Raw genomic sequence first — 24,141 nt, 5'->3', positions numbered from 1 at the left:
TGTCTTAACTACTTTGGTTTGAGGGCATTGGACTGAAAACGGAATAGTTTTTTTGGGACAATCTATAGGTATTTATTAAACTAATACATATTCATTAAAAGAGATAAATAAAGATTTACAGATCTTTAAAGGTTTTTTCCCGCCAATTGGACAAATTGTTCATTATTCAAAAGAATAAGTAAGGCGCGCACTTTTCTCTCTCTGAGCGCCGGCAGAGCTTTTTGCTTTGCCGCTAAGTTCGGCCGGCAACTATTTACACACACACACATACACAACATTTCGTATCGTCTGGCTCTGACGTCATAGCTTTTCTTCTTGGGAGGTTTGTGGGCGTGGCAAACATTTTTTTAGGTCATTCGATAGGTATTGATGAGAACATTACATTTCAGTTAAAATTTTTATTTTAGTATCAAAACTGTAGGAGCCACAGTTTTGGGCGGCTTGTGGGCGTTAGAGTGGGCGTGGCACTCTACTGAAACAAACTTGCGCTGCGCAGGAATCTCAGGAATCTGCGTGCCTAATCCCAGTATTGTAACTTTCATAGTTTCCGAGATCTCAGCGTTCATACGGACAGACGGACATGGCTAGATCGACTCGGCTAGTGATCCTGATCAAGAATATATATACTTTATAGGGTCGGAAACGCTTCCTTCTGCTTGTTACATACTTTCCGACGAATCTAGTATACCCTTTTACTCTACGAGTAACTGGTATAATTACCCTGAAACAAAAAACCACAGCTTATAGACTAATCAATTAGAACGACCCGGCCACGATTATGGGCGGTTTGTGGGTTTTAGAGTAAGCGTGGCACATTGCTGAATCAAACTTGCGCTGCGTAAGAAGCTCAGGAACCTGCACGCCAAATCTCAATAGCCTACCTCTTATAGTTTCCGAGATCTCAGCGTTCATCCGGACAGACGGACACACGGACATGGCTAGATCGACTCAGCTAGTGATCCTGATCAAGAATATATGTACTTTATGGGGTCGGAAACGCTTCCTTCTGCCTGTTACATACTTTCCGACGAATCTAGTATACCCTTTTACTCTACGAGTAACGGGTATAATAAAGAAAATCAAAATTGGGAAACGTACCTCGAACAATAACACAGCACTTCTCCGTTTACTCGGTGCAAGCAGCAGATCGTGGGCAGGCACTCACATATTTGAGCTTGTAGCAGACATATGAACAAATAACGGAAAAACAAACAGAACATTTCAAGCAGAAGCGTCATACTGTTGCTGCACGGTACGAATTCTTCAAACGTCAGATGCGGGACATAAGGAATGGGTCGCCGATCTACGTGGCATTGCTAGAGGGTGTCAATTTTTTTGCCAATCCGATGGGTGTTCATTTAATTACGTTAGTGAAATGATCCGCGCAATTCGCACAGCCGCTTTGCAGAAGTTGCAGCCGTCGCTCGAAGACGTTCTCTCAATTGCCGGAACTTACGAGGCAACAACAATGACAATGGCAGTAATCAAAGAGAGTGAGAAGAGAGCTCTTCATACAAACGCAGTATACACACAAAAATCAAATCATCAAAAACGCAATTTTTCTGATGGTAAAGGCGGCAAGACTGCTTTAAAATCGTGCTCTGGCTGCGGTCACTCTCATTCTCGCGAAAATTTCAAGTTTCGGGAGGCAATTTGCCACAATTGTGCCAGAAAGGGGTACATAGCTGTCGTTTGCTTATCCAAGCAGTGCAAAGACAAAAAAGACACCGATCAACAAAAAATCCGAAACAAGAACGCAGAGTCAATTCAAACAATTTACAACGTTTCCAGCTTGGTCAAGTTTGAAGGAAACAAAACTGTGGTTGAAGTGGAGCTCTTCAATACAATCGTATCCTTCCAAATGGAAGGAAGCCCGAGACTGCAGAAGTGCGATCGAATCTTGTACGCATTTAGCCAACAACCAATTTCTGTACTGGGTGAGCTACACACTGAAGCAAAGTGTGGCAACAAATTGGCACATGTGGTGATAATTGTGGCTAGTGTGGAGAACTCCAATAATCTTGTACGGCTTGAATTTGTTTAAAACATTCAATTTTGAAAATCAGCAAATCGCAAACGTCACTGAAAAGCAGGGGACTCAAATGACAGATCTTTGCCAGAGGTATAAGGAGGTATTTTAGCCGGCTATTGGTACGATAAAAAACTTTAAGGCAAGCATTTACCTTAAACCGAATTCCGTACCAAAGTTCTACAAAGGCAGGCAAGTTCCGTTTGCCCAATTGGATAAGTTCAAGGAGGAAGCGCAGCGTCTCATAGAAGCAGGTATTTGGAAACCCATAAAATTTGGCAACTGGGCATCGCCAATAGTACTAGCACCGAAGCCAGGTGGATCACTACGAATCTGCGGCGATTTAAAGCAAGGCGTCAATTCCCAATTGGACATCGAGCAATATCCATTGCCGACACGTGAGTCTTTGTTACAAAAAATTCGTCACGGCACGCATTTCTCCAAAATTGACCTCAAAGACGCATACTTACAAATGGAGTGAGACAATGCAGCGAAAGAAATTATAATTGTCAACACGCCGTTGGGTCGCTTTCAGTACCAACGTTTGCCGTATGGAATAGCTAGCACACCAGCTATATTCCAGCGTCACCTTGAGCAACTTCTAAGTGAAATAGAAGGTTGTGGAAATTATCTCGACGACATAATTATTTCGGCTCCTACAGTGGACCAACACCTAGCCAGACTTGAACAAATTGTATGCATTTTACAGGCGAATAGCATAAAATGTAAGAAAGAGAAATGTTTCGTTCTAAGGGATGAAATTGAGTACCTTGGGAGAAGGGTCAGTGTTAAGGGCATCCTTCCGGATTCATCAGGACTAGAAGCCGTTAAGGAATTAAAGCCGCCCTCCAATCTACAACAGCTAGATGGGTTCATGGGAAAAGTGAACTATTACTGCAATTCCATTCCAAATTACTCCCAATTAGCTTCACTCCTAAATCAATTGCGTAGGAAGAACGTACCCTTCAAGTTTGGACCAGAGCAACAGCAAGCTTTCTCAGCTTTGAAGAAGCATATCCTCGACGCTACTGAGCTAGCACATTTCAACGAGAATCTTCCGCTTGTTTTAGCCAGAGATGCATCCTCTTTCGGCATTGGTGTTGTATTGTCACACATAGATCCAGATGGCAAGGAAAAGCCAATAGCCTACGCATCGAAAACCCTTGACGTTCACCAAGTCCGATACAGCCAAATTGAGAAGGAAGCCCTTTCAGTAATATTTGGGGTAAAGAAGTTTCATCAGTATTTATATGGCAGGAAATTTATTCTCATAACTGATCACAAGCCGTTGGTCACAATCTTTAATCCCAGCAAGCATTTGTCAACAATGACTTCAAACAGACTCCAGCGTCGGGCTATAATATTGATGGCTTACAATTTTGATATTAAATATCGCTCAACCACAGCTCACGGAAACGCAGGCGCACTCTTACATCTTCCCATAAGCTCAGATAAGGAAGAGGAATGCTATAACATCATCGATATATCCTGTCCAATAAATGCCGATATCATCAACGAAAGTCTAAAAAGCGATACAATTTTGCAGAGAGTATACAACTTCGTATCAACTGGTTGGCCAGAACAACAGGATGATCCCGAAATACAACCTTACTTCAGCCGCAGATTTGCCTTAACGATCAACAACAAGCTGCTATGTCTCCATTCTGATGTCAACCCAATTATTATTCCTCGCAAGCTTCGAAGTAAAATTCTTATACGTCTTCACGACGGTCACTGGGGAATAGTTTGCATGAAAGAACTAGCACGTCAGCATGTTTGGTGTTCAGGTATTGACGACGACATAGCACAACTAACTAAGAGTTGCACCGTTTGCAAGGTAGGCAACCCAGCCCCGGTAAAAGAGTTTTAAAGCTGGTCAAAAGCTCCAAGTGCCTGGGAAAGGATACACATAGACTTTGCGGGTCCTATATTTGACTCAATGTGGCTAATATGCGTCGATGCTTTTTCTCAGCTCCCATTTATAACCCAAATGTCGTCAACTAGAACTGCAAATACAATATCAGCGCTCACAGTTATATTGGCAATCGAGGGTTACCCCAAAACAATTGTCAGTGATAATGGACCGCAACTTACTGCAGAAACCTTTAAGGTATTTTGCCTTCAACATGGAATTAACCACCTAACTACAGCTCCTTTTCACCCAGCATCAAATGGACTTGCTGAGCCTTCGACCAAACTTTAAAAACTTCTGTCGGCAAAAACATAAAAGACGGGTATTCAGTAAAAACAGCCGTTACGAAATACCTTAGTTCGTATCGTTTCACCCCGAACTCGGAAGGAAAAAGTCCTGCAGAACTTCTACATGGTCGCCCTGTGCGTACGATCTTAAGTCAACTTTTTGAAAAACAAACTGAAAGCCAGCATATCGAACCAAAGAAGTGTTCGCCGAACCAAAAAGTATTAGCCAAAAATTACGCCAGGGGAGAAAAGTGGATAAAAGCTGCCATCGATCGGTCCATAGGCCGTATGGTATTTATTCTTCGAACATCCACAGGTTTTATTTAGCGCCACATAAATAAGATTAAGCCGCGATCTGATCACGATGACTTCAGCAGCAGCTCCAAAGATGACAACACCCCGTTTTGGTGGATGCCCGACACTTCCAATCCACCAACAACTCCGCCAAGCCCAAGACATTAAAAACAGAAGCCATCTAGCCCATCACAGCCTCTCCAATCCACCTTAGCTTCCAATGAAGTACCAGCACCAATCCAGCTAGATGAACCTCAACTGTCACAGCCACGTCGATCTGGTATCCCCATCCGCAGCAGTATTCGTTTGCGCCAAGGTGTCAACCGTTTCCAACCCCCAGATTTCAGAAAGCGTAAAACTGTTAACAAAATGTAAATTTATGGGAGAGATGTGATATGTATCATAATCACGAAATCTTGGCCATTTGCTGTTTACTTTATCGATATTCTCTGTTATTATGTACACTGTAACATACCAAAAATACCACAGCTATACAGAGCCGAATAAAGTCGTTGGACATTAAATCTCAACCCGATCTGTCGTCTCCTTTTAATCGGAACACAACACTCTCCACGGCTTTAAAAAACAAATCCAATCATATGTGTGTATGTATGTTTCTTTGTTTACATTGCGAAATTTATTGTTTTGGTTTTGTTTGCTTTAGCAATACAAATTCCCGTAATTGTTTAAAAATTCTAGTCTTATACTAAAGAAATAACTTTAAAAGATTACTCCTTCGCTCCCAGGGTTCTTAATAATTGTCCTTGCTCTTCTCCATTGCTAACTTTAATTGGGCCCTATTATTGTCCTTGTTCTGCTATATTGCTAACTTTAATTGGGCCCTATTTTTGTTCTTTATCTTAAAAAAACTAAAAGACAAAACAAAAATGTTTTCATTTTTAACTACCCCTTTCTATCCCTTGCAGCCTTACCCCTAGTGTCATCTCTTCGGCGAAAGACACACGCTGCTCCCGCTCTCATAGACCTCCTGCGTTAAAATGCGCCGCAATTACCGAAAAAATCTTCAAAAATTTTTTAAATATTTTAACAGCATGTAAATAGCCGTGATCAATCAGTCGGACAAACTGTGTAAATTTTTTAATGAAAAAAAAATCATATGTACTAGCGTGTTTAGGTCAAAAGCACTTCTTTTACTGCCTAAAGCAAAAATATCTGCAAAGATGGTTTGGTTTTCAAGAACTCTCTTTTGAGTTCTTTTTGTAGGTTTATTAAAAAATTTCAAAAAATCGGCACAGGAAAGCCGTGGTTTCCAAATGACTTTTATTTTGATCAAAAAAATAAAAATCAAAAATAATCATTATTTTTGTATTTTGTATTTGTATTTTTTTGTTTTTTGCTGAGGAATAATGATTATTTTTGTTTTTTTTCGTAAAATTCAAAAATAATCATTATTTCTGAGTTTTATTTTTTTGGTCAAAAATAATGATTATGATTTTAAAATAAAACTTACAATGATTACGGTCTTTTATATAAGCACCTTAGAAGTTATGGGCATTTAATATTACTGAATTTTATCCTTAAATTTTTTTTTGGAGCTTCTTGTAGCGATGGACACATCGAATTTTAGTGGGCACCCCTATGAAATGTTGAGTAAAAACGTGGCTGCTCTAGCTCTTACGGTTTGGCTTCTGCGCGTATCCCCTTAAGGGGGAAACATGCTCTAGAGGCTTAAAAAAATATAGTTTTCTTTGCATAAATGTCTACCCAAGCTATCCAAGAATGTGTCCTGAAAATATCAAAAGCAAACTTCAACTTTTTAAAGTTACAGGAGAAGTAGTAGTGAGCAAGCGGTGTACGACCGGCCGGACTTTGACGTTCGATTTTTCGGTTTTTCATTTTTTAAATTTTTCCTAATTGGCGGGAAAGATATGGAAAAAATAAAATAAATAATTAAAGTTCCTATCGAAACGAGACAAAATTTATTCGGGATTAAATTCTGTTCTAGTTGAATTTAAAAACCTAAAGAAAGTTATGATTAGCTCACTTTAAACAATCTAAAGTAAATTTTTTTTCCAAAGAAAATTATTGTTTTTAATTTGCTAAAAATTCTTGAATTTTTCACTTTTTGTTTAATTGTTTTGGTTTAATTAGAAGCTATACTATTGAAAATATACATTTTTTTTTGGGTTTTTTTGTATCAGATGGAATTAGCGACCTGTATCTTTTCCGCCGCACGACACATGCATATTTGAGGCGCCTCGGCGAAATACTTATATCAGGCATAAAATGACATATATTTTAACGAACAAGTTTGGGAAGACCGTTGAAATGTATAACAACAAAACCTGAATTTAAATCAGCGGTCGGCACACACATACCATCACAAGTTTGCCTTGCAATATTGTGAGTGTAACAAACACGAAGCTTGCGCGCGGCGTGCTGAAACATGACGTTTCTCTGCTTTGCACTGAGATCCTCTGCCGCACCAACAAACAAGAAAGGAAGTTAACTTCGGCAAGCCGAAGATTGTAGTTATATTTATTAAATTTAAAAATACAAAAAAAGGTATTCCCAATAGTATATATGTCAGAAAACACCGAAGCTATAATTTGTTTCATATTATTTTCCCACCAATTTTCCGATCGTTCCTATGGCAGCTATATGATATAGTCGTCCGATTTTGATAAAATTTAATTCGAAATTCAAAACTAATTAAAAAATGTTATTTCAAAGCGTAGAATGTTATATGTTAAAAAACACCGAAGCTATAATTTGTATCATATTATTTTCTTACCAATTTTCCGATCGTTCCTATGGCAGCTATATGATATAGTTGTCCGATTATGATAAAATTAAATTCGAATTTCGGAACTAATTAAAGAATGTTATTTTCAGGCCTAGGAAGTTATATGTTAAAAAACACCAAAGATATAATTTTTAAAATTTTTTTTTCCGATTATTCCTATAGGAGCTATAAGATATAGTTGTCCGATCCGGCTGGTTCCGACATATATACTACCTGCAAAAGATATAAGACTTTTGGAAAAGTTGGAAACTGAGAGACTAGTTTGCGTAGAAACGGACGGACAGACGGACATGGCTAGATCGACTCGTCTAGTCATGCTGATCAAGAATATATATACTTTATGGGGTCGGAAACGACTCCTTCATTGCGTTGCAAACTTCTGACTGAAATTAATATACCCTCTGCAAGGGTATAAAAAGCGCGCCGAAGCTGAGAAAAAAGTGACCCAAAGACCCATGCCGAAGACACACGAACATCTACGTTATACGTGAGCGAGCAGAGGATGGGCAGAACACTTCCCTATGCTCACTTAACAGGTCGCTGCCGACCGCTGATTTAAATGTTAAGTTAGCTCGGGCAGCCACGGGAAACTTAGTCAAGTTTGTTGATCAAGTTCATAATGGCTTTGTATAATTGTAATTCCTTTGGGGTAACATGAAATGACCGCCAGTGCTTACGATTGGAATCGTAGTCTCTGGCTGCTATAAACTATGCCTAGCTGCATTATATTTTATGCAAAAAAAAAGTGAAAGTAAATCAGTCAGACTAATTAAACCTTGTCATCCATCCTTTAGACTGATGCTCAAAGCACAAGCGGGAGGACTAATGCCGTTCGCAACGTGGAGGTGTTTAACGACGAAAACACTGGGACGAAAATACCGCGGCCTATATCCGAGGTGGAAGTAAAGTCTAGCTTGCGTTCGATCATCGACGCAACTCGCGGACAGGAGAATATAAAGGAACCTGTAGCCTGGAACAAGGCAAATGCAAAACGCCACAAAAATGGCAAGATCTTTTGGAGAAACACCTCTTCGGGCATGGGCTTCGACATACACTTAGATGAACAACTAATGCCACCCATCACAAATTACGAGGCCCGCCTGGAGCAGCCTTTCAAGGTCCCGACAAACTTTGTGTCCAAAAACAAACCTCAGGAGCCCTGGGTGACCCCAGTTACCATAGAAGACGAGCCGAATGCAAATGGTCTGCCTTGCTACAATAAGTGCCTCCTTTATCCGCGTCCCAATCTCGAATTCTCCCCCGAGGAGTACCGTGCCTACGCCCATTTGAAACGCGAGAATCTACAGCATCCGTATGTCCAGCTAAACGATGAGTGGTGGGGCGCTGGCCGGGTCCTTAAAGGAATTCGCTGTTACCCGAATTTCGCTAGGTCTTCGAAGCCGCAGCCGCGCGACGAGTTAGACAACTTTTGGAAGCCCCCGCCGGTGCCTGGCCTTCAGGTTGTCTTTAACAATCTCTACAACGACGAGGAGCAGCAGGAATACCAAACAGAGGAGCTGTTGACATCCAAGTGGCTACAAACTCGTAATGTGACAGTTCATGGTGCCTTCGACATGGAAGAAACCGTGTGTTTGCCTGGTAACAAGATGCCACGGCGAAAAAGTTTTTTCCCCTCTTCTTCCAGAAAATCCATGATGCCGCACAGGGTTTCCTTTGTTCAGGAGGAGAATGAGGAAGAAGCTACAGTGGTCGTAAGAGAATCGTCTTTGTCGCCGCCACCTGTTATATCCAAGTCGCCTGGTCCATCTGAGCAGAAAGCAGAACCAGAAATAAAAATGTTTAAGGATTCTATCGAATATTTCGATAACCATTTTGCGGTACCAGCTCCTCCTGTACGTAAGATAGAGATCTATCAAGACTCAGAAGAGCCGCAGCCAACAACAAATAATAAGTCACTAAATGTCGAGCCGCTTTTTGACGTGAATGAGACTTGCTCCACGCAAATTTTCAACATGTTCATTGAGTCACAGGCTGTTAGTACGCCAATGGGCACACAGAAGCAAGCACCATCTCGTCATTTTGGAACCATTCTCAGAGAACTAGCACCACCAGAGGACACAGTTTCTGCTCCTGCCGTCGAATCTCCAGTAGAGTTACGGAAGCAGCTATCCACCATACTAGAGACCTCTGAGCATGCCACTCAAAGCTTGGCGACTAGCGGCGCTGCCACCAAGTCGACCATTACCTCATCATTTTCGCCCGGATCAAACACTTATTCGAAAGTTCTCAGCAAGAATGAAGAGGGCACTCCTGGACAAATGCGCGTGCATCGAGGAGTTGGTCTAGGGCCTTCAGCGGTCGTCGTGGAACCGGAAAAACAGGGTGGCGACAATTTTACCCGTCGCGAGTTATGGGAACCCAATGTTCCTAGCGTGGCGATGCTAAAGTCCCTGCGCGTCCAGGAGGATAAGACAGAGACTATCCCCAGACCTTTGGCGTGCTTCCAGGAAGACAAAACTGAAACGTTGCCACGAGCGCCACACGCTCCGGTCTGTTTCCAGGAAGATAAAACCGAAACGCTGCCACAAATTCCATCTGCTATTCCTGAGATGTCTATACTTCAGCACTCGGTGGTTGTTGGAAAATGTTTATCCCCACCACAAATACCTACTCTGGATGATGAAAACGACTTGTGTGTATTATTTGGAAAGACACCGCTGAAGACTAATACTATTGGCTCTCCAAAACGAAATTCTGACCAAGCCGCTCCCCATTTTTATAAGGTGCTAAAAGGCACACAGAATGCAATAACCTCCTTTGCTGTGGCCAGCAATACCGCAGCTACGCCAAGAAACGGAAAGCTGGAGGATTCCATTATGACCAACCTTTCCTTTGTGCCCGAGGCACGGCCTAAGGCCAAGTCAGAAACGGAGGCCGTTCTAGATAAGTTTGAAATCTTTCTCGACGAGACGCAACCAGAGGTAACTGATCCAAAAACAGTATCATCAATTGGATCCAGTTTTGTTTTGGACTGCACCCTGCCGAAAACGCAACATCCAGTACATAAGGATCCAGTTAAAAACCAGGAAACTATTGGGCAGTCCCACATGATTGCTTCGTTCATGAAGGATTGCACAGAATTAAGCAGCTGCCCTCCATCGGTGCCAACCCCGATTGTGGCAACTAATCCCAAATGTAATTCGAATAAAGTCATGTTTTCCACCGACTTCATGAATGAATCTATTAGAAAACCTACGCCGAACGACGAATTGAGCTATTCAAAGCCACCTGACAACTTTTTTGAGCTGAACGCAGCCACAGAGATGTTTGCTACCAATATTAGCATGATTAAAAATTCTACGCTTCTCGTCCCGCCTGTAGTATTAAACCCTTCTGCTGGAGCAAGGGAAGTATCGGACTTAAGCATTTACTACAAAACAACACCATTAACGCCGAAGCAGTCGCATCATTCCTGGTCGCAGTCTGATTTAGAAACATCTCCGCGGGAGCAATATGTCCACCCAAAGTCGATCGCAGATCTCTCTGTGTTAAACGATACATTGGCCGACGCCAATAGGAACCCTTTCAACGTAGAGCTTATCAGCTCATTGCTGGAATCAATAGACTTCACCATGTACATCGAGAAGCTCCCCCACTGTCAGCTGGTGGGTCACGTCAAGCGACTACATCCAAACACCCAGCTGGAGGTACAAAACGAGAAGTTCGAGGTGTCCAAGTTGATAGGCAAGGGAGCTTACGGTTCAGTTTATGCAGGACGGAATGTCGAGTCTGGCAGGAAGGTCGCTTTCAAGCAGGAACGTCCAACCAACTACTGGGAGTTCTACATATGCCTGGAGATTCATAGCCGTTTAACAAGTGAGCAAATGGTAAGGTTCAAATGGTAACATAACCCAACATGAAATTGTTCGATATAAGAAGACTCAGTATTTATCCCTGATCATCAGGGATTGTATATGTAGATTGGGTCGATTTAGGTAATCTTAAATTGACTAGATCGGACGGTTCCAGTTTTCACTTGAAAGTGAATTGCTAGGATTTTAATTTTTAAATACATTATACAATTAACCTTGATGCTGGTTTAAAAACCAATCGCCATACTTTTTCAATTTAAGACATTGGTAGTACTTTTCGATTTCCATATATAGAGCTACAGAATACAGAAGAAAAAGGGTGGTCGAGGTCCACAAAAACAATTAAAATATAATTAGCTTGTAAAGATTTCGGAAAGAATTTTTAATCAAATAATTTTCGAATACTTGGCGGAAAGTTTTTGTGTGATTTTTTGGATTTTATAATGTAATAACAGAGGGAATAAAAATTCCGTGAGGGTGTTTCGGAAGTGTCAAGTAGAACAGGTCTTTGACGTTTGATTTTTTCTGATTCTTTTGGATGTGAAAACTTTAACAAGACCAGTGACACAGTGTTACACAATGGGATCTTTATTTATTTTGGGTCATTTGCCAGAGTTCCATAGACTGGTTTCAACATCATGGCAAACAGTTTACAGACGCGTCTTAACCATGAATTAGAAGCGACCCCAAATTGTGCCAAAATTCGAATGCTTTTTTTTGCCATTCCCTTCTTGTTAATGTTAAACATTTTGTTTTGTTTCTTACGGCATACCCGCTTAGACCTAGATTTAAAGTTTTTAAAATGCAGCCTCCTCAAGTTTCCCAATTTTTAGCTATTGCGCTTTGCCCATTGTGACGTTAAAGTTTTTCTATCTCTCTGTCTCGTTCTGACCTGATTACAGCCGAATGAAGACCGTATACTAACAAAGGTACAACACTTGATTAAGTTTCTTGAGTTTTATTTTTACCGTTTGTTTATAGATTTTTTTTTAGTGCTACTGCTTACTGACATGAGTTCTAATTTCACCATTAAAAGCTTAAGTATATTTTCAAGCAATAACACTTTTTTCGATGGCTTTAAGATTTTTATTATTTTGCGTAGGAATTTACTGCAACGTGCTAGCGTGGCAGAGCAGTGGATTAGGGAGGGTCTTAAGTAAAATTGCATCGTTAAATTGTTTTGTCTTGATTCTAGAATCCATAGTTTATGGCTTCGGAAATGCTTTCTACTTTTAACATACTTTTGTTTTAAGAGCAACGGTTTTAAAGCAAACCCTCACATTTTTTGGTAAAAGTCATTGATTGTTTTTGTTGTGTTCTTGCTCAACGTCATAAAAACTTTGTTTTTGGTTCAGTTAGGCTAATAAATTGCAACAAAATGTATTTTTTTAAAAACTTCTGATATCAACCAAAAATGTCTATGAAAATGTATGTGTACATACTACATTTTTAAAACTCTTTTTCATTTTCTCTTTTTTAATACTGCAATATTTAGCTGAAGCAGGCCGAATGATTAAAGATCTTTACCGATCGATTCTATAATCATTTTCGTCAGTTTTCTTATCTCTTCAAGGGCTGTTTTAGTTTAATATCAGAAGTTTTTGTTTTAAACGATATCGTGTTTTTTCTAAGTCTAACTTATTTTGTTAAATAAAAGTTCAAACTTGCCTTGGTGTAAAAAAAAATTGAAACAGGAAAAAATTAAAAGGATTTGTTAAGACCTCGTAAAAAAAAGATCTCGCTAGTGCTTGCTGTCAGAAAATAACCCATCATAAGCTGACTCAATGCGTGCCTTAGGTTTGTTTCCTGCTCAACCGTTGACAGATTTTGTTCGCTCGGTCGGGTCATGTGTTGACTGTAGACCCTTTAGAAAGAAATACTCGGCAAAAGGTCTTTTGCGATTGTATGTTTGTATAGATCGGTAAACATATTTTATGGGCAGCCTTAATGGTTTTCAGGTGTCATCCTTTCTTACTACTCAGTGGAAGAGGAAAACTAAAATGTTTTTATTTGATTTATGATCGGTATAATTCATTTATTGCATTGATACATATTTTCAATAATTTTGTTATATCATTTAACAAAAACAACTATATTTTAAGGTATATGAATATTAATTCCCAACATATTAGTCTTTTATTTCTCATCGTACATTATTGTACGCGTGCAAATTAAGTTTCTCACTAGTGAATTGATTAAAAAAATTTATTTTTATTTTTAACAATCACTTATTCACTATTACAATTTTACAATAGGTCGAACTTATTTAATTCACTGCTCTTGTATTTATTCTCGAATATTTGTTCTGCTCGATTCGGATCTCAAAAACGGACTGCCTGATCTCTAGTTCAATGATCAATAATCAAACCTCGGCTTAAGAGATTTTATCCCCAAAAATTGATAAAGAGAATGACTCAAGAGAGTCGGAAAATAGGATGATGCAATTTGCCAATTAAATTCGAAGTCCAATCTTGGCCGGAAATTGGTGTTTACATTAGCGGAGTTTAGGGACCGCTTTGGGGATCTTTTTGTTTACGTTAGCGGACTCGGGACTCGCTTTGGGGATCTTTTGTTTACGTTAGCGGACTCAGGGCTCGCTTGGGTCTCCGATTGTTTACAATATAGGTTTGGATGTTTACAGCATCCGTTTGATTCGGACTGCGTGAAATTGATCTGGGTGGGAATGATTTGGAGGCCTGCTTGGCAGAAATAGCTGACCACGGATTTATCTCGGGTCTGTCAGAGTTCTTTGGAAATTAGCTCTCGGCTCAAAGTTGTTTATAAATTGGGTAAGAGCCCCTAAATAATGTGTCATATAACTCCCCCCATTCTAAATTGAATCGTCCCGATTCATTGGAACTGTTGGGTATATTGAATGTAATTGATTGGTTAATTCGACAATGATATTTTCTTCTAGGGTATTTTCGTTGTCGGGTGTATTATTTATCTCAATATCGGAAATATTGCTTTCTGGTTCGATTTCTATACGAATTTGCCATGGTTTAAATATTAAAAATTTTCTGAATTTGATTATAATCATAATAATTAAATATATTAATGCTAATATGATTAATATTAACGTAACTGGTATTTGAGTTTGTTTAATTTGAATAAATGGATTTAGTACGTTAATATTATCAAATGAGAGTTCCGAATCATTAGATATAATATATTCGGATATTAAAAAATCTGTATATTTTCGAGCTGTGATGTATTCCAATATCTTATTGTCTACATTGGTGTAGGAAATATTATTAATTATAGAGGTGCCATTAAAAGTAATTAAATATGACCCATTTAAATGAGTGTCATTAACCGTATTTTCTCCATTTACAAAAATGGCTCCATCTTGGATTACATCTACTTTTTTATTTTTTTCTCTGATTTTGTTACAAAAAAATTTTTCTCCATTTAGTAATCTGGTGAAACAAGAACCTTCTGGGTTAAGTGTGCAATAATTGTTAAATATTTCTGTCTTAAAATTAGACATTACATAGTACTTATTTCTACATTTTGCGACGTGATTATCAATTAATAATTTTCCATCATCATGTGAAATGGATCTTGAATTGTAAACGTCACAGCGATCGGTAATAATAGGGTATTTTTTGTAAATTATAATAAGATCTTGATGCAAAGCGATTTTAAATTCAGATATATCTAAAAGGTCTGTTATAACTACAGGTCTATTTTCGTGTTTATAAATTTCTTGTATATCGTCGTTGTTTAGAATTTTAGTATTAAATACATCGATTTTGGCGAGTGTAATTGTGTCCATTAAATTCATAAGATCGTAAGTAAGCAAACGCAAACGATATTTTCTAAGCGGAATTTCTTGATCTTTAAAGGCTGTTTTGAATTCTTCAGATAAAGATTTTATCTCTTTAAATATTTTAGAATTAATAACGTATTGATCGTTATTATTTTGTATTAAATCATCGATTTTATTTTGAACAGTTATGAAATCATCATGATCTGGTGTTCCCGCTATCCATTTCCAAATAGTGCCTATTTCATTAATGCCTCTTTTCGATCTACTGGGTATAATTTGGGAGATAAGTATTTGGATAATTTTTAAATCGTGGGATATTTCCCAAAGAAAATTGTTGCTGTCGTGACTCTTCAGAAATTCTGTTTCAAGATTAATTATATCTCTATAAAGACTTATATTAGTTATATGAAATAAGTCTGCGTATGATTCATAAATAAGAACATCTTTGGTATCCTTGTAAAGAAGGAAATCATGGTTCGTGTAATCCATAATTTCGGATTTGGTTGTAGCTACCAGCAGTAATAAGTACATTATTGAAATCATTATCTGTAATTTGAAACAAATTATTTTATATTATCTTTATGAATCGTACGGTTTCTGTTATTTATAATAACTTTATTAGGGAGATTTTCCTTAACTACTTGTTTTTTGTATCTAGAATTTAGCTTGTTTCTTTCCCCATGTTTCTTTTCGTAAATTACCTCTCCTACGTGATAATTCTTATTTTGTCTATCTTTATTGTGGGAATGCAACATTTTCTCTTGAGCTTGTTGCAATAATTTGGGCATATCTTCGTGTTTGATTTTATTAAATAGTATGTCAAAAGGTCGTTGGTTGGTTATTGAGTGAATTGTTAAATTATATTTTTGTGCTGCTTTAATAATAATTTCGGAATAGTCAACTAAATTAAGCTCATCTTTAATGCAGCGAGCAATTTCTGTTAAAGTAGAGTGTGCCCTTTCTATTTGTCCGTTGGACGTACTACGTCGAGGATCTGCAAAGAATAGAGATATCCCATTTCTTTGAGCAAAGGATTTGAATTGGGATGAAGAGAAACTTGGTTCGTTATCTATCATCAAAGATTTGGCTAATGGAAATTGTTGTAAAATTTCTGAAACTTTATTTTCTATATTTAGTTTGTTAGGGATTTCTTTTACGACCAAATATTTCGAATAGGAATCTATACAAGTAATGAATATAAGATTTTGGGCGTAATATATGTCAAGATGCAAATTTTCACCTTCTCTTTCTGGAATAGGCGCTTGACCGATAGGAATCTGTACTGGGTGTCTGTTGTATTTGTTTTGATTGCAGATTGTGCAATTCTTTATAAATTCCTTAAGCTTTTTGTATAAATTAGGCCAATAATAGAGTCTAGTTATTTGCTTATAATTTTCATCAAGCCCTCTATGAGCTCTACAATGAGTTTCTGTGATAATCACGGATCTGTCTTCAGCGTCTTCGACATCCTGGACAAATGTCTTAGTGTATAAGAATGTATTTATAAAATTGTCTTTAAGTGGTTTTTGAATTCTATAAAAATCTTCTAGAGTACAGTGAACTCCTATTGTTATATTGGGTGGAATATATTCTCTTAATATTGATATTAAATTTTCTGGAGTATCATACTCTATTATATGTCTAGTATTTCCGAATACATTAACCGACTCATGTATTGTATACCTCCCCGTTGCTATTAGCAATTGTTGCTTAAATTGGTTTAAGGGTTTTCGGGTTTCTTGTATAACATTCTCAAAACTACTCTCTGCTGAATGCTGAGTATTTTGATCTGAGACCGATTCATTACTTTCCGTTAAGTTATTAATTTGTATCCTTGATAAAGCGTCCGCAACAACATTTGTTGCTCCTGGCTTATAAATTATTTTGGGTGAATAGCTTTCAATAAAAGAATACCATCTTTTCATTTCGATATTTGGATTTTTTTGAGAAATGGAAAATGAAAGAGGTTGGTGATCGGTATAGATCTCGATGTTGTTAACCCCATATAAGTAATTACGAAGGTTTTTAAAAGCCCATACTATGGCTAAAAGTTCCTTTTTATTTGTCGCGTATAATTGTTCAGTTTTGGTTAGAGTTTTTGAAATAAATGTGATTGGTTTTCCTTCCTGAGAAAGAACCGCACCAATTGCTAAGTCAGACGCGTCAGTTGTTAGGGTAAATTTTTTATTATAGTCCGGTTGTACTAGTTCTACTTGTGCAATTAAATTTTCTTTGAGCTCGTTAAAAGCTCTTACAGCTGAATCATCAAACTGTATTAAAGTTTTACGTGATGCTTTTTTAGATACTTTGCCGTTTTGGCCTTCTAAATATTTTGTTAATGGTTTAGCTATCTTTGCGTAATTTTGCACAAATTTCCTGTAATATCCTGTAAGGCCTAGGAAGCTTCTAAGCTCTCGAATATTTTTAGGGATCGGATATTTTACAATTGTTGAAATTTTTTCGGGATCGGTTTTGATCACATTGTGAGAAACAACGTAACCGAGAAAGTTTGTTTCTAATTTAAAGAACTTTGATTTTTCAATCGAAATTTTCATGTTTGCGTTCAGCAAAATTTTAATAATGACAATTAGGTCTTTGTAATGTTGCTCAATTGTTTTTGAAAATATGATTATGTCATCCATATAAACATGACATGTTTTACCCACTTGTTCTCTCAAAATATCGTCCATCGCTCGTTGGAATATTCTAGGAGCGTTTGTCAAGCCGAAAGGTATTCTTAGGAATTCGTATTTCCCATTATTTATTGAAAATGAGGTTTTTTGTATGTCAGGTTCGTTCATGAGAATCTGATGAAATCCAGATTCCAAGTCAATTGTTGAAAAGTATTTGGCTTTTCCGAGATTTGATAAAATCACTGAAGGGTCCTGCATTGGATACCTATCAGGTATAGTATTTTCATTTAGTTTTTTATAGTCAATTACGAGTCTTAGTTTTGGAGTTCCATCTTCATTGAAACCCTTTTTTGGTACCACTAGTACAGGGGAATTATAAGGACTTCTACTTGGCCTTATAATTTCTTCTTTTAGCATTCGACTTATTTCAGAATTTACAAAATCTGAAGCTGATAGAGCATAAGGGTATTGTTTGCTGTAAATGGCCCTATCATTTACGGTGTTTATTTCACCGCGTATATCTGTCCTAAAAGGAATCTGCATATTTATTTTTGAATGCTCTTCATTTATAATATTTAATATTTCATTCTCCAGATCTTTTCTTTGATCTGCAGATGATATTTTTATGTTGTTTATTTTTTGATTGTCGGATAGTTCAACGACGGCGTGTTCAGAATTTTTCAATTCCAAACTTTTATTTTTGTCGGATATTTCAACGACGGCGTGTTCAGAATTTTTCAATTCCAAACTTTTATTTTTGTCGGATATTTCAACGACGGCGTGTTCGGAATTTTTAAATTCCAAACTTTTATTTTTGTCGGATATTTCAACGACGGCGTGTTCAGGATTTGTATATCCCAAACTAAATTCGCTTTGATTACCCATTTCAGATTCGGATCTGATTTGAGCCTTTTCATCAAAGTATTTTTTTAATATAAATTCTTTTAATGGAAGAATGGTGTTTTCTTCTGTTAAAGAATGTTGGTTTAAATTGTTTCCGTTGTCATAATTTAATTTCTCTTCTATTCCGTTATATTTAATAACTCCCTTAGCTGTATCAATCACAGCTCCTATTTTTTTCAATAGGTTATAGCCGATCAGTAGATCTGAGTCTAGCCCTTCTATTTCATAAAAAGTATACCGTGTATCCAAAATAGTTATTATATGATAATATTTAATTATTGAATATCCATTCACTGTGGATACTCTTTTGTATATTGGAAGCTCATTTTTATTTTTGTAAACTCCAGTTCTAATATAACACGAGGTTGCCCCAGTGTCAATTAATATTTTTAATTTTTTATTTATTTTCGGGTCATTCCTAAATAAGTAGGGTAAGCCTACTCCTGACTTTTGTCTAAAAAATGGTTCTCCTCAATGTTGTTTAGTCTCATTGTCTTGTTAGCCGGTTGGTTAACAGTTCCCGTTGGTACCCTTTTATTTTGGGCTTGTCCTTGCTGAGTATTCTGGGTATCAAACTTTTTTGTTTGATCCCACTTGTTTTGGCTATAATTATTATTTTGATATTTATTATAGTTTTGATTATAGCCGTTGTTAGCCCTATTCTGAACCTGGATAGACTCGTCTACCTCCATTGGTTCTGGCTTATTTTGTGGCTGCCTATAGGTGTTCCACTGATTTTGTTGGTTATTATTAAATCTACCCTGGTTCCAGGAATTATTTTTGTTCTGATTATAATAACCATAATTATTTTTGTTCTGGTTGTTGTCATGATTAAACCTTAAATTATTACTACTTCGATGGTTATTGTAATTGTTGTTTTTTTGTCTTTGCTTTTGGTTGAAATGTGTTTGTCCATTTTCACCAGAGTTTGGCTCACTATTTTTTCTCTGAGTGGTTGAGAAACTGTTTGCGAAATGCGCCCTCATGTTGTTGCTTTCTAATTCCTGAACTATGACCATTGCATTCGGTAGGTCAGGTGGATTCATTGAGAAAATTGTGTCTGAAATTTGGCCGTTTAGGCCGGTAATGAAAACTCTAAGAGCAGTCTTCCTATGTTTTTCATTCATTTCTGCTGTTATCGGTTTGTTTCTCCCGTAGGTCATAATTGTTTTATTAATAAGTAGAGTTAACTTTCTATTAACTGTACCATAATAATCCATAATTGATAATTTTCCCTGACTCAAAACACTTAGTTCCTGTTCAATAATATGAATAGGACGTTTGTCGCTAAAGACAAAGTCAAGTCTGGCCATTATGGCATCGAAATTTAATACCGTACCGTTATGGGTTAAGGCATCGTTTGCCATTCCCGTTATTTTGTTTCTTAATATCGATAGGGCGGAATAAAATCTTTCACTCCCTCTGGCATATTGCCCCATAGCTATTTCAGCCGATTCTCTCCAGCTTACATATTTATCTTCTTCTCCTTTATATTCCCTAACAGATTTGATGATCTCATAAGATGTGTCGCACTTTATATTTGGATCTATAATCTCTATCTGATAATCTTCAACCGTTTTAACTTTATGAGAAAGCTGCGATCTTAAGTTAACGATCTCTTCCTTTAATGGATTCAATTCAAAATTTACAATTTGTTTAATTAAATCTCCTACATTTAACATGGTATTGTTTGTTATCGCCTGATGATGTTCTTGAGGCGAACTTATGTGGAGTCTTTTATTTGCTCCGTTCTGGCTTGTTGAAGGTTCTGACATTTTGAGAATATTTTCGAAATCAGAAATTAATTCTTCCACTTTGTATAATTATATTTTTTTTTACAAATTTCTTATTAAATAATAATAATAATAAAAAAAAGGATTATATCGCTCACGAATCGTCCTCCTTATTTTTCTTGTCGTTGTTTTTGGGGTTGTTGTTTTTCTTAGATGATGATCCTGCTTGGGGTCGTCCTTCCTTTTTTTGTATCTTGGGGTCTTCCTTCCTTCTTCGGGTTTTTAAATTGATGTCTTCCTTCTTTCTTCAGTGTTTATTTCTTGGCGAGGGATTGCCCTTCAGCCTTTTTGTCTTTAAATGTCTTTTCGAAGATTTGTTTGTAGATTTTTGTTTTTAGATATTTTTTTAATTAAATTGTTTTCCACAATGGTTATTTATTTCGATGAATTTTGTTGTCACTTTTTAAATTTTTTATTTTGTCCGAGCAGTGAATTTATGTTACGAACACTATTTTGTAATGTGAGATTTTAAGGGGATTATTCCATTAATTATTTTCCACCTTATTATTTTTTGATCAACACAAACTTTTTATTTTTTTGCCGGTTGTATAGAGTTTAAGGGGATTATTGCATTTATTAATTTCCACCTTATTTTTTTCAACACAGGCTTTATATTTTCGTCGGTTGTATCGGGTTGTTGGCCGCGCAAAATTCCTTTTTCACTTTTAAACTTTTTTGGGGTTTATTTAAAAGCTTTGCTTTAGAATTTTTTAATCACACGGCCCCACGTTGGGCGCCAATTAAGTTTCTCACTAGTGAATTGATTAAAAAAATTTATTTTTATTTTTAACAATCACTTATTCACTATTACAATTTTACAATAGGTCGAACTTATTTAATTCACTGCTCTTGTATTTATTCTCGAATATTTGTTCTGCTCGATTCGGATCTCAAAAACGGACTGCCTGATCTCTAGTTCAATGATCAATAATCAAACCTCGGCTTAAGAGATTTTATCCCCAAAAATTGATAAAGAGAATGACTCAAGAGAGTCGGAAAATAGGATGATGCAATTTGCCAATTAAATTCGAAGTCCAATCTTGGCCGGAAATTGGTGTTTACATTAGCGGAGTTTAGGGACCGCTTTGGGGATCTTTTTGTTTACGTTAGCGGACTCGGGACTCGCTTTGGGGATCTTTTGTTTACGTTAGCGGACTCAGGGCTCGCTTGGGTCTCCGATTGTTTACAATATCGGTTTGGATGTTTACAGCATCCGTTTGATTCGGACTGCGTGAAATTGATCTGGGTGGGAATGATTTGGAGGCCTGCTTGGCAGAAATAGCTGACCACGGATTTATCTCGGGTCTGTCAGAGTTCTTTGGAAATTAGCTCTCGGCTCAAAGTTGTTTATAAATTGGGTAAGAGCCCCTAAATAATGTGTCATATAACTTGCATGCGTACGGAATTACCGATCACCCTCGCATACTTTATTAAATAAATTAGATAAATATAAAAAAAAAGGTCTTTAAAGCAATGGCTCGAAAACGTTATTGAATTGACGGTCAGATGAAACGTCTCCTTCAGTGCGTTGCAAACCTCTGCCTGAAAAATACCCTCCCAAGGGTATAAAAAAAGCCCTATCATTTTTTTCTCTCCCTCTCTCTCTTTAATGCTTTTCCTGTCATAAAATATCTGAGGCAACAACATAAGAAACCACAATAACAAAAATAAAGACCTTGTGTGCGGGCCCTTTTGTTGTTTTGCTCATTTACTGACTTTCAATAGATGAGCGACGAAAGGTTTCGTTTGAATCGAGCGGTCGGTAAGGGACCGATTCGTGTGTTACAGTCAACCAAACACCCGAGACCGAGACCTTCAACGAAGCGAAAATAGTTGACCGTATTGTACGAACTCTGATTTTTCCACATTCAATGTCATTCGAAAGTTACAGCGCTGACAAGGATTGCCCAGCAGAGCGCTCAAGAAAGCACTTTAAAATTCGCTTTTCCTCAAGCCACGTTTTATCAACTGGTAGTCACATACGACTTGACCGAACGCGTTTATTTTAATGAATATGTTCAAAAGATGTGCAACTATTGTATGAATTAAAAAATTAAAACAAAGCACGTAGTTATTTTTAATACAACAACATCCAAAAATAACTGCTATCATTTTTTAATATTTTTAATTGTTTCAGTTCATACGAAAAGTAAATTCCCCCAAACCAAAATTTTTTGGAATCCGATCACTCGTTTGGCCCGAATTGGGTATTTTATTTTTGGGTTACTTTAAAGAGCTGTTTAACAAAAAGCTTACATTTTTTAAAAAGATTGTTTGCAATTAAAATGTCAAATTTTTAATGGTTCTTCAGAAAAAATTTCAAATGAAAACATTCAAACGGCCAAGACTGAATTAGAATGTTAGGAATCTGCATGTCAAATCTTAACTATCTAGCCTTTACAGTTCCCAGATCTCAGAGCTTAAACGTTTGAAAATTGATGGAATGACCGACTACAACTAAACCTTAAAATAACTTGTACTATGAATCGAAACAAAATGAATTTTTTTTACAGATCCCAGCATATGCACATATCGATTATGCCCTGGTGGGAAACAATTCCAGCATATACATTTCGGAATTTTCAGACTATGGATCACTAATCGGCGTTTGCAACAAGGTTAAGAGTATTACCAGCAGGAACATAGACGAGTATGTGGTAATGCATTTGAGCTGTCAGATGCTCGACATTGTGGATCATCTGCACGCCATGGGTATCATTCATGCCGACATAAAGCCGGACAACTTTCTGCTACTGAGGCCGTAAGCACATCCAGCCAACTACTTTAAAAACCTTGCAGATCATTTTAATAATTCCTTCTGTTTCAGGCTAGATGCGGATCCCAACAATGTGAGTCTGCAGCTTATTGACTTCGGTGTGTCTATAGACACTAAGTTCTTTCCGAAAAATTACACATTTAATTATGTCCATCACGATGATCTGTTTAAGTGCATTGAAATGCGAACCCAGCGACCGTGGACTTATCAGCTGGATTTATTTGGTCTTGTAAGCGTTATGCATGTGCTGCTTTTCGGGCGCTATATGGAAGTGACTCAACGAACTCCAAGCCCAATTTGGATGCCGAAGACAACCGTGCCTCGCTACTTTCAGCGGCAAATGTGGGAGAACATCTTCCGAACACTGCTTAACATTAGAGACTGCCGCACCATGCCCAATCTACAGCAATTACGTACGCAGCTTAAGTCTGCGCTAGCTGAGAAGGAAAAATATGTCGGAGAGGCCATAAGCAAGTTCAATACGACACTACAAAAATAGCTTGATTCACAAATTTTTTGTATCAGCTATTCTTATTTTTTACTACACAATAAAAACAATAAATTTTAAAATAGTTATTAGGCAACAATGTTTTCTTTATAATGATTTTCAAAAGCTTCTGAAAATATACAGTTTAGTCAATTAAAGAATGCCAGCTTTGAGTCGAATATCGTTTTCAGCCAAAAATCCCACGCCATAAATAACTGTTGACCAATTCTTGCGGTCGCAAAATAAGTGTATTTCTCTCCGACTTTGAGGAAAGAATCCGAGAGCATCCGATTGTTTTTTCCGTTCTCTTTTGCTCGGCTCATTCAGGTACCGTTTGATTTTGAACGAAGATTCCTTCGTGTGACTTGGCTTCCTCTATTTCGCGTGTTAGCAGTGCTCCAATTAAAAAATAGACGTGATTACAATAAAAAAGTGCATCAATTTTTGAAATTTAATACATGGACAAAAAATCGGAGTGTAAAGTATGCGGAGTAAAACTAGCAGGCCATCATTGAGAGCTTACCACTGTGCACCGGAAAGAAAAGAAATTATTGAAAAGACCGCTTGCGTTGTCTTTTTAGTCAATCGGTCTTTTAATAAGTTTCTCTGACGAGTGTGACTAGAATCTCTTATTGTGCGATGTTCGGTAAGAGAG

General features: G+C 37.4%; 1 protein-coding gene across 1 annotated transcript in view; it reads left to right on the top strand.

Moving 5' to 3' along the window:
- LOC108010974 (uncharacterized) overlaps positions 1–23,647 on the top strand; it is a 49,657-nt gene extending 26,010 nt beyond the window's left edge. The window contains exons 3-5 of the mRNA XM_036814025.3: positions 8,084–11,137; positions 22,737–22,984; positions 23,051–23,647. Coding sequence (XP_036669920.2) covers positions 8,084–11,137; positions 22,737–22,984; positions 23,051–23,498 — 3,750 coding nt within the window. The 3' untranslated portion in view covers positions 23,499–23,647. The remainder of the gene's footprint in view (positions 1–8,083; positions 11,138–22,736; positions 22,985–23,050) is intronic.
- The last annotated feature ends 494 nt before the right edge of the window (positions 23,648–24,141 follow it).

The sequence above is a fragment of the Drosophila suzukii genome, chromosome 2R (genome assembly GCF_043229965.1).
Source record: "Drosophila suzukii chromosome 2R, CBGP_Dsuzu_IsoJpt1.0, whole genome shotgun sequence".
NCBI lineage: Eukaryota > Metazoa > Arthropoda > Insecta > Diptera > Drosophilidae > Drosophila > Drosophila suzukii.
Note: the sequence above shows the minus strand (reverse complement) of the source record. Positions and strands in the feature narration are given on the sequence as shown.